Here is an 11,079-nt window from a genome sequence, read left to right as displayed (position 1 = left end):
CAATTATTTGCTCAACCTCTCACCAGGAAACTAATTTCCACGACAGAAAACACATCCATAAAACACATTATCCTTGCCTCCTTGCATACGCATACATAGTAACTTACAAAATGTAGACCAAAACTAAACAAGCACAGTAAGAAAATGTTACACGATTGTGCAAAATACGTTACAGGCTAAAAACAAAATGTAGCGTCCTCCAGAAAAGACAAAGGTTTCCTGTACTTTTGGGAACAGGAGTGAACCATCTGAGCTCTTTCATCTTTAGCTCTTCTTGCTAATAGATACTTTTGTATACTTTGGTATCTGAGCAGAAGCTGCTGCACTAAGCGGTTTTCTGTCGGTGTTTACGTACAGAAATCAGTGATTTGCCCATTTTCCCCCGTGATACAACACCGGAGAATGTACTACACGTGTCAGTGCTGAAAGAACATTCAGTTTAACGCAAGTATCTCACATTTAATGGACTGATATTTTAGGTAAAGTAACGTTACATGTTTTTGAGCTGCATGCCACAGATAAATGTAGCCAGTTTACTCCAGCGTGGACTTTGTCCTGTAACTGTACAGACAGTCAGCACTCCCTGATATGGGGCGACACTGTCACATTCAGTCTAGACCAGGGGTTTTCAAAGTCCCCAGTGGGGTCCAAGCAGTTTCAGGAGAGGCTCAGTGAATAGAAGTGAAACAATATTACATTACTTATTGCATTAGTTATCAAAAGGAGTTCACAGAATAGCCTACACGTGTGAGAGTTCAGAGATACAGTTGTTTTTGGGAACTGTTTTTTCTTCCATCAGAGTCAGAAACTAATAAATGCATTAGGACCTTTTTATAAACAGTGCATGCTTAGTACAGACCTTTTCTAAAACTATTTATTGTAGTCAGAAGTTATGTCAAACAGCAATATTAGGCTATTTTGGCTCAATTGTTGTGTGTCTATGGGATCAAATAATGTCATCATGATCCCAAAAGCATCCAGGAATGGAGCAAAACTTACCAAGTAAACTAAAGATGTGGTGGAGGTCGGCGTTTCCCAAGCTTTGTCTGAGGGGAGGCCCACAGTCTCAGACTTTGAAAACCCCTGGTCTAGACACAAGGAGACTCCTTTTAAGGTCATCTAGACTTTAAAACATATTTCACTGGTTGCACTAGTTAATATTTCCTGGAGATATTGTCATGCACTGTGGTTATTTCATGGTAAACTTTGCTACAATCAGTGTTATTATTATTATTATTAATAAGACAAAAGGAAGTATTATGTTCTTGCCACTGTCCCTGTGGTATAGCCATGCATTTATTTTGAATAAACAGTTGACATTTAGCAGTTTATGGTTTATGTTAGCCATTCAAGAAAGAAAGAACTAGATTAGATTATATTACAAAACTTTAATAATCCCCAATAAGGATACTCTGTTGCCACCAGCTCACATCAAACAACATACAATAAAAACAGAAAAGACAACCAGTATGTACACACAGGACAAGGAGTAAAAAACAATGCACTCCTTAAAAGCCTTTTGAATCCTAACTACACCACCTATTGCCAAGTAGCTAGAGTGTATTTTATTGTTTATTATTTCAACTTCAAAAGTTACATTGTCTCACTTTAGCATTTGTTCTCGTGCACTTGATTATGGCTGTTGCAGAAACATGACCTCTAGTTCCCTGGGCAGAAGACTCGTTGCTTGTCTTCTCAATGTTTCCGAGGCTCGAAGGAAAGACCTGGTAGAGACTGTGGCCAGGGCAGCGTTATACAACACTGAAGGCAAGTGTAATTTAATTGAGTACTGCTTAAATTAAATGAGTCTGAGGATATTGGTTGTTTGATCAGATTTGTCTTGCTGAGACAGAATAGCTCCAAAGTTTAGACAGTTAACTATGTCACAGTGCAAGTCTTCCATATCATACTATTCTTCATTTGTACTTTATAGAATTTCAATTCTATTCAATTCAAATTAGCTTTATTGGCATGAATGTGTAACAACAATATTGCCAAAGCATCATACATACTACAAAAGGACAATCAACCCCATACTATCCATAAGCGTAAAGTAATGTGTGTTTGTGTTAAAAAATAAAAATATATTAAAAATTTAAATAAAATAAATAAATAAAACAGTAAGCATGTGTGTGTGTTAAAAATATATATATATATTAAAATTTAAATAAAATAAATAAAACGGTAAGCATGTGTTTGTGTATGTAAAAAAAATACAAATATATTAAAATAAAATAAATAAATAAAACAGTAAGTTTGTGTGTGTGTGTGTGTATAGTAATAGACAAAAAATTTTTGATTAAAAAATAATACATTTTAAAAAAAGAAATCAGTATCAAATGTAAAAACAAAACAATTACTAAAATATCAAATTCTGTATCAGTCTGAGTTTCCACTGGTTGTCCTCACTTCACGGCATGAGGAGAAATATTTTGCAGAAATTATTTCACATTTGGGCATTTCTCCCAGTTAACAGGGGAGTTTCTGTGTGTCTGATATGAATATTTGGGGAATGTTTGCAAAGTGTTTTTGCGGCTCTGTCTCTACCTGTCCCCTGTCACACTGGGAGCAGGGTCTCTCCTCTTGTGGTAGCCAGCTCTGTCTGTGGCGACCCTTTTCTATGGCCAGGCTGTGTTCACTCAGTCTGTATGTTGTCAACATTTTTCTTAGTTTGGGACATTTTACTCTACTCAGGTAATTTGCCAGTGTGAGTTCTCTTTTTAGGGTCAGATAACATTGCAATTTACTTTGTGTTTTGGTTGTTTCTTTCCAGTATTCAATATATTTTTCTTTCTGCTTGCTGATAATTTGGTTTGGTCTGCTTGAGTTGGCGTTGCTGTCCTGAGGCTGTTGGGGACTTGTTACTGCAGAGAGCCTCAGGACCAGCTGGCCGAGGGGACTCTTCTCTGGTTTCAGCTCCTGGTATGTTAGGGCTTTGTGATGGTATGTCTGGGGGTCAACTAATTTTAAGTTATTGTAAAATTTAATTGATTGCCTTTGTATTTTCAGTAAGAGGGGGTATTGGTCGAGCTCTGCTCTGCACAGGTTATGTGGTGTTTTTCTCTGCACCTGCAGGATGCTCTTACAGAACTCGGTATGGAAAGATACTAAGATATAGAATATAGATAGAAATATAGATACACAACCACAGTATTTGCCCACAACAACTTCCCCATCTGTCCTCCATGATGGGGACTTCTGTGATGTGATGAACTTTGAACTGAGAAGACTCAGACACCATATCCAAAAATAATTTTAACTTTGACAATTTTTATTTCCTTTCGTAATTAATATGCATCAGGTGTAAGACGAGAAGGGACCACAGTGCTGAACATCTTTAATGACCATGACTACAACCGTTCTGTAATCACCATTGTGGCCAGTATTGACTCTATCGGTAAGTATTGCACCTTTTGAAATGATGAAAGATGCTCTTCATTCATTCTCCTGAGGGAAGAGCAAAGTCCGCTACTTGCTGTGACAGTGCTTCTGCAGCAGGGAGTCAGTCTCTGCCCCCTGCTCTGCGATTAAAGGAAAAATCCTTTAATAAGCTTTGTCAGGGATTTAAACGCAAAATATTCAGGATGAACGTTTTTCTGGCAAAGACCATAGTGAAAAGTGCATCTTATTGAATGCTTATCCCGAACACAACCTTCTGACAATGCAGACAAAGCTGCAGAGGTTTACAGTTGTATGTCCTACATTCATTCCTAAAGACAAATACATCAGCTTCATTTGCAAAATTACCAAATCTATCAAATCAAATTTATTTTTATCATATTAAATTCAGTTTTCTTCAGACTGGAATCAGTATGTCTGCTGGATGATACACAAAACTTTAAATGTAAACGAAAGTTTATTTTCTTCGCTTTGATTGTGTGTTTGATGTCATGTGCGATACATTCCAGGGGAGGCGGTTCTGTCTGCATGTGAGAAAGCCTGTGGGCTGATCGACATGCGCGTTCACACAGGGGTCCACCCATGTATGGGTGCGGTCGACCTTGTACCCATCTACCCTCTGGGGGAGGAGGTGGGAGTGGAGGACTGTGCTAAAGAGGCTCGGGGTGAGATGCCATGTGTGTGTGTGTGTGTGTGTGTGTGTGTGTGTGTGTGTGTGTGTGTGCACTTAAAAATATGTCCCTGTAAGTTGAGTTGTTCCTATATTGTATCTGTTCATTAGCTTTCAGAGCAAAGACATTACGTGCATTAGATTTGACTTGATATTGCAATTTGTCCTTTGCAGTTGACAGCTGTACTTTACATTTAATCTTTCCATTTTTAGTATATGATACCACAGTCATTTAGAAAGTATCAAAAACTGCCATTGTATATGTACACTAGGGGTGGTGGGGGGAAATCATACATTTCATAAGATACAGCAATATTGCAATATCGCAATATTTTCTGAGGCAGTACTGTATCGATACACAGAGCCAAGTATCGACCTTTTATTATATAAATTGTACATGAGAATTTTACATAATTGGTAGTATAATAATAAAATCAGTTGCTTTTTTAGTCCACTAGAAAAAGAGTTTTCCTTTGGGGACACAATTTAAAGTTGGAAAAAAGTAATAAATTCCAATACTTTTCCAATTCCCACTCCTAATGTACACTACCATACTGTATATGTAATGAGCTCATGGTGCCTCTAGGAATGTGTCTAATTGCTGATGATGCGACATCTTCTTTCGCTTCCTGTGCTGTTGATTAGTTTACCAGCTGACTTAGGAGCCATGTGTCGAGCAGCAACCCAGCATGTGGCCTGTACTCCTGAAGTGTGCACTCTGTATGCTAATGTGTGGTGTGATTGCAGAGTAATAATTCTCATTATTCTCGCAAACTCACTAACAAGCACTGTATTTATGCATGCATGTAATAAGTGGTCCATGTATCCATATCTTTTCGTCTGAATAACTCCCCCTCAGGTGTGTTTTGTCTGACACACTCTGACTGCCCTCTTGTTTCTGAAATTGCGTGCATATGACGACATGTGCTCCATTTGCTGGTTAACTAACATGTCTGTGTTCATGCTGGGACTCAGCTGTGGCTCAGGGACTTACAGAGCGGGTCCAGGGCACCAGTGCCTTCCTGTTTGGCTGGGCGGACTCCCCCCTTCAGCGGGGGCTGGCACAGAGGAGGAAGGAGATGGGCTGGTTCAAGAAGACGCCAGACTGGCAGGCTATCAGGCCCGACGTGGGGCCGCAGCCTCAGGAACGATTCGGCATCACAGGTGAGCCAGAGCTGAGAGAAACTGTAAGCTAAAATTGACATACCAGACATGCTTCCGTAGGTAAATGTGTCTTTGTCAGGATTATACATTGCAGGTTTGTTACAGCCCAACCACAGGCCATCTCTCTCCTCTTCTTTTACCTTGTAAAGAAAGCAGCAACCTGAAACATTTAAAGTGCTTCACCTTTTAAGGATATTTTATTAATATAATCATTCTTCCTGTCTACGTAGACAGTGAAGCTAGTCCTTTGTTGCCAGACTACAATGTGAGAAATGGGTAAAAAAAAATCCAGTTCTCATTCCATGGACAAATGTAGTCTAGAAGTATCCGCCCGAATGAGATGCATGCAACAACAACTGACGAGTTAGCTGCAGTAGACGTAACATTATGTCAGCAGGACAAACTAATGTGCTTTGACTCCGTATCAAGGCTGTGCTACTGAAACTATAAACATCCACACTCACATATTTATAGGAAACATATTCACATAGCTTAGTGTTAAGCTATCAATGTAACGTGCTAAGAGGTTATTTAACCAGCATAAATCAGCATAAAAATTAAATATAGACAAGCTTCTCAGAGTGGAAAACCGAGAGGACCATGTCAAGGGAAAAAATGCAGTAAATGAAGCTAAAATGAGGCTTCTGCGGTCTGAGTCAGCTAAAGCAAGTGGGTACTTTACAAAGTTACAGTCTTCCTTGCTGAGCTGCGGTTGAGGGACAGTCCTGGTAGTCGCAGTAGGTTTGTTGCCAGCAATAACCCTGCACACGACAACTAGATAACTACTTTTTGTTGTGGCTCGTCCCCATTATAGCTTCCGCTGAACTAGGATGTATATGACTTTAGACTTTACCCCCCTAGTCACACAAGCAGTAGGGAAGGATCACTTCATTAGCATTATGGACATGATTACACTGACCAAACACTGTTCAACATGTACTGTATAGGGCATGTGAGTACTTTATTGTAGTTGATGTAGTATATTGATTTGAAAAGTCTATTATCTTTGCTAACCATTCTGTTATTCAGTGCAGTACATTTTTTATTCCTACAAAAAACTTCGCAATCATTGCCAATGTGGTGTCATCTTAAGATGCTTCTAGTGAAGCTTCAGTGGTATTTGATGCAAAGGCAGTTTTTCCTTCGCAAGCCATTAACTGTGTCACTCAAAGAGGGATAGTCAATGGATTTAGAGGGAGAAATCCATTGTAGGAGTGGACTGTAATGCAATGGAGCAAAAACACATTGCATTGTGAGTTGAAAAGGTTTTCATCCATGTCTTTTACAATTGCCAATCCCCTTGCTGTTGTGTTCTGCCATAGCAAGCACAATAGCAGAAGCTAAGCAATGTACTGCTGTAGACAGGGTCAGAGGCAAAACAGATTTTAGCCACCTGAAAGTTGGCCCACCAAAACAAATCAATATCAGTTCAAGTGAATGCTATATTTAGAATATGTGCATCACTTGCCCTGCCGTCCGAAAGCCATTTCCTTTAGAACTACATTTTCTCAACCGTATGGCTTCCGTATTCCTACGCATAAGCACAGCCTGGTCACACACTTCATAATGCTGCCAGAGATCAGCTGTTTGGGTCAGAAAGTGCTGTTGCAAGATGTGACGGAGGGGCAAGAGCAGTCACCCCACCCGGATTTGAACCCAGGTCTATAGGGTACCAAACATGCAACCTGACGAGGCTCGTTGGTATGGCAGTTACAGCGCATAATCAACCGTAGATTATGGGCTTGGAAAGCTGTGGCTAACTGCACTGAATCTTGATATAATATATATAGACAATATAGAATATAGACAACTCCTCGTTTACAGTGATCACTTCTCTGAAGAGGATTATGTAAAACTATGACCAAATAAGCCAGATAGACACTGGCTGAAGAACACTGCTTTACCCAACCATCAAGTAAGATAACAATAAATACCTACAAAATATGACTTACCAAACAAACGGTAATGTTTCCCCAGATGTTTCCCCTTTTTCTCGTTCACTGTCCTTCTGCAAAAGTTCTTCTTCTGGATACTCTGGTTCCAAATGGTGTGCCCTTGTCTCCAAAGTGAACGGCTTTTCATTGTTGCTATCATAGTCACTCGTATAAATTTGATTTAATTTGTTGTGTCTTAGCAAACACCCAAACAGCTGATCTCTGGCGGTGTAATGCAGTGTGCAGCCAAGTTGCACTTAGCGTAGGAATACGGAAGTTCGGCTGTTGAGAAGATGTAGTTCCAAAGGAGATGACTGTCTGAAGGAAGAGCAGTGAAAATATTTTTAATGTAACGTACACTTGTACTGATACAGATTTTTAGGTGGCTAAAGCAGGTTTTGCTTCTGACCCTGTCCACAGCAGTTCATTGCTTAGCTTCCGTGTCGGTGTGTTCATTTATATTTGATTTGGCTGATGTCCTGCAGGTGTTGGGGCCAGCCCATACGTCATGAACTGCAATGTCACAATCGACACCCAGGACATCGCCATGGGCCGCGGCATCGCCACAGCCATCAGGGAGTCGACCCCGGGGGGCCTGCCTGGGGTACAGGTGCTGGCTTTGCCACATGAGGGCGCTGTGGAAATCGCCTGTAATGTAGAAAGTGTGAAGGGGAGCCCACCTAGTCATGTGACTGCAGGTCAACTATGGCCGTCTTTCAGCATCGGTGGCCAGTTGTACTGTCATGCTCCGGCTTCTCTCATCACGACGTGGGTCGCAGAGCTGGCAGCGCGGCAGGGGGTTGGCGCGAAGGGTGCTGCGCTGGTGGGGTTCACCCCACTTGAGTGCAGGGGCCTGGCAGAGTTGGCACTGTCTCAAGGGATTGCTGAGTTCTGGAAAGAGCAGAACAAGATCCGTATGTGAAAACAAATCCTGACCAAAACCTTTGAAACCTCACGCAAAAGTACATGATCTTCGAAAGTAACACTTCTCATAGTGCAGTAAAATGTTCCCTGCCAGTGTTTTACTATTACATCTGATGTTTCTGGATTAATATGCTGCATTAATGTGTATGTTGCATTTTACTGCTGTAGATGTTTAAAGTTGTGCTCATTTTAACCAGTCTACTTTACGTACTGTTTTGTAGTTTAATCTATGGCAGTGAATCATATTCTATAAGATCCTATGTTTGTAGCGTCACTGTGCTGTGAGAGCCACTTATCTCTAAAAAGTCATATTTTCGTCAGCTTTGTGACGAAAGGGGGGCTTTAAATAGTTAATTTAGCTTAAGAAGGAGGATGATTTTCTCAGCCCACTAAGGAACACTTCATCCCTCAGTTTATCACAAACATTCAAATTCACTGGACAGGAAGGGTATGCAAAATTGTTTTACATACATATAGATATAGATATATGGCTGTAAGACAAATGTAGTGGAGTAGAAGTATAAAGCTGCATAAAATGGAAAGTAAGTAAGTAAGTACTTTGAATTTTTAATTTGTATTTGTATTCCACCACAGTTGCACCAATTCTGTGTGGAGGAATGGGCCAAAATTAGAAGTAAAAAAAAAAAAAAGTATTGTGAGAAGCTTGTAGAAGGCTCCCCTAGGCGTCTGAAGTGAAAATGCAGAGTCACCAAAATACTAACAGTGTGTATTTAAACTTGTTTCAATATGTTCTAGTAAATAAAAGCTGAAATAAATTTCTTTATTATGAAATGTAATAAAGTAGCTCCCCAACTGACTTAACACAATAAAAGTATGGTAACATGAAATGTGAGTTGTGAGGAATTGAGTTTGAATGTATTTAGCCTAGGTGTATTTGATATATGGCCACACATGTATATTGTTCTGTACATGTTTCCTGACACTGATCTTTAATATCACCAGCATTGAAATAACTGCATTTAAAGAAACTTTTAATAGAAATATTACATTAAATAAATAATTTATCAATGAAATATTTCTATCCTGGTATTATTTTGATGAGGAGGGATCAAGTTAAACTGGAGCAAATCTTTCCAGATCCTCCATAACACACCTCTCTTCTCTGTGCCTTCCTAATCTGACACTTGTCATAAAAGAGATTTGGGTTTTTATTTTTGAGTTTCTTCTCTACCCAAACCTAAACCTAAAACCTAAAAACTAGAACCATAAATCCCAGAATATCATCCTCCAGGGTAACATGAATTTTCTTATGTGTGTGTCATTTCCTGTATAGAGCAAATGGCACGCATGAGTTTACAGAGGTCTCTGCTGATGAGTCTTTTCCCATCATTTACCACCATCGGCCTGACTCTGCGGGAGAGTCACCATCTGTGTGTGAAAGAAGTCATGGACTGGATCCAAACTTACCAACTTCTGCAACGCAGTTTGGAAATGGATGATTTTTTTATAGTTGTTTACCACTGAGTTGAATATATGTTCTTGTAAATTCAATACACAGTGTAAGCTGATGATGCACAGGATTAACCATTTAATAACATGGAGATGAATTTGGCCAGAGGACAGGTCAGGAATTAACTGGGGCGAGATGATTCCACTCATTTCTTACGTAAGGCCAGTATAATGCATTGAATAGCAGCACATTCATGGAGTAAGGAGGTATAGTTTTGAGTCATTAAGGCATGGTCAGAGTAACAGAGCCAAAAAATACATTACAAGATGTTTCATTTTAAACCATATGTAAAGGAAATGAATGATTCCAGAGCCAATAACAGCCTAATATACATGCAGAGAGTGGGTGCTAATCTGTTAAGCTTTACGCACAAACCGAGGTAGTATGATTCACAAAATCTTCCAGTGAGATTGGTATGCTTTTGTGTCAATGTCTGAATTTACTATCCTTTCATTATGTTGTGTAATTTTTCATTTCTCTGCTTTTGAAGTTATGTAAGGTTACCCTTGGAGGCAGAAGCTGTGTGTGCACACTTCTTTGGATAAGCTCTCTTACTGCGTGAACATTCACCTCTTTGTATGTCATCCAGCTGAGGCTCTTAGTCACACAAGCAACGCAGCCATGCAGCTTCATTTCATGCGTACGTACACAACCCTCTCCCTTCTTGTCACACATGCACACACACATTTCTTTCTCTCTCTCCTCTCTACTGTCTTCCTTTCTCTTCTGCATATAGACACACATGCATACGCATTTACTCCATGGATTGTGCACACACACATACACACACTCAGCCTGCCAGGCTTGGGAGCATCAAGGCCTAATCTAGGTCACAGCATAAGCCCAGAGGTATCCTGGTCTCCACACACACACTCACATGCACGCACGTTTTCTTTTTTTTCTTTTGCTTATAAAATCCATTTTGAATCAACTAATTTTCCCTAAGCTAACAGTGACAAGTGTTTGATTTTCAGTTTGACAAGAAACACACCTCACTTACCAGGAAAAGAAGCCAGTGAATTTCATGTTACCCAAAAATCCAACCCCCTCCTCCTCTTCTCATCTCCTTCCTCTCCCTCCCAAATTAAGCTCATTGGTTATGTGACTGAGTCTAATGGCTTTTATGATTGTCACAAGGCCATCATTTCCTTGATTAAGTGCTCTTTGGGATCTTTCTACAGCAGATACAGTAGCTCACAAAAGTGAATACACCCCTCACATTTTTGTAAATATTTGATTATATCTTCATGTGACAACACTGAAGAAGTGACACTTTGCTACAATGTAAAGTAGTGAGTGTACAGCTTTGCTTTCCCCTCAAAATAACACATCACACAGTGTCAATATTTTGTGTGGCCACTATTATTTTCCAGCACTGCTTTAACCCTCTTGGGCATGGAGTTCAGCAGAGCTTCACAGGAGACCTCTTCCACTCCTCCATGACGACATCACGGAGCTGGTGGATGTTAGAGACCTCGCGCTCCTCCACCTTCCGTTTGAGGACGTCCCACAGATGC

General features: G+C 40.0%; 1 protein-coding gene across 3 annotated transcripts; it reads left to right on the top strand.

Annotated features, from left to right (window-relative positions):
- Nucleotides 1–291: 291 nt before the first annotated feature.
- On the top strand, nt 292–9,125 carry ftcdnl1 (formiminotransferase cyclodeaminase N-terminal like 1). 3 transcript variants are annotated; one of them, XM_038719589.1, is made up of 6 exons: nt 292–479; nt 1,649–1,767; nt 3,302–3,397; nt 3,909–4,064; nt 5,045–5,233; nt 7,653–9,125. In XM_038719589.1, exons 2-6 carry the CDS (start codon nt 1,653–1,655, stop codon nt 8,087–8,089), a joined length of 993 nt encoding a protein of 330 aa, XP_038575517.1. In that variant the 5' UTR covers nt 292–479; nt 1,649–1,652; the 3' UTR covers nt 8,090–9,125. The 3 variants fall into 3 exon arrangements, with proteins under 3 accessions (XP_038575517.1, XP_038575518.1, XP_038575519.1); XM_038719590.1 differs by having other exon boundaries at nt 293–444; XM_038719591.1 differs by lacking the exons at nt 292–479; nt 1,649–1,767 and adding exons at nt 2,901–2,922; nt 3,010–3,094.
- The last annotated feature ends 1,954 nt before the right edge of the window (nt 9,126–11,079 follow it).

The sequence above is a fragment of the Micropterus salmoides genome, unplaced genomic scaffold, assembly GCF_014851395.1.
Source record: "Micropterus salmoides isolate LMB-PRFRI ecotype aquatic unplaced genomic scaffold, ASM1485139v1 Ms_hic_scaffold_15, whole genome shotgun sequence".
Taxonomy (NCBI): Eukaryota; Metazoa; Chordata; class Actinopteri; order Centrarchiformes; family Centrarchidae; genus Micropterus; species Micropterus salmoides.
This window is presented reverse-complemented; position numbering and strand designations above follow the sequence as displayed.

What these genes read in the sequence shown, in the direction of transcription:
- ftcdnl1 (XM_038719589.1), top strand. Translation starts at nt 1,653, where the DNA reads ATGACCTCTAGTTCCCTGGGCAGAAGACTCGTTGCTTGTCTTCTCAAT. An exon ending in AGCGTTATACAACACTGAAG is followed by an intron (nt 1,768 to 3,301) that starts GCAAGTGTAATT and finishes AATATGCATCAG; the next exon opens with GTGTAAGACGAGAAGGGACC. An exon ending in GGAACGATTCGGCATCACAG is followed by an intron (nt 5,234 to 7,652) that starts GTGAGCCAGAGC and finishes GATGTCCTGCAG; the next exon opens with GTGTTGGGGCCAGCCCATAC.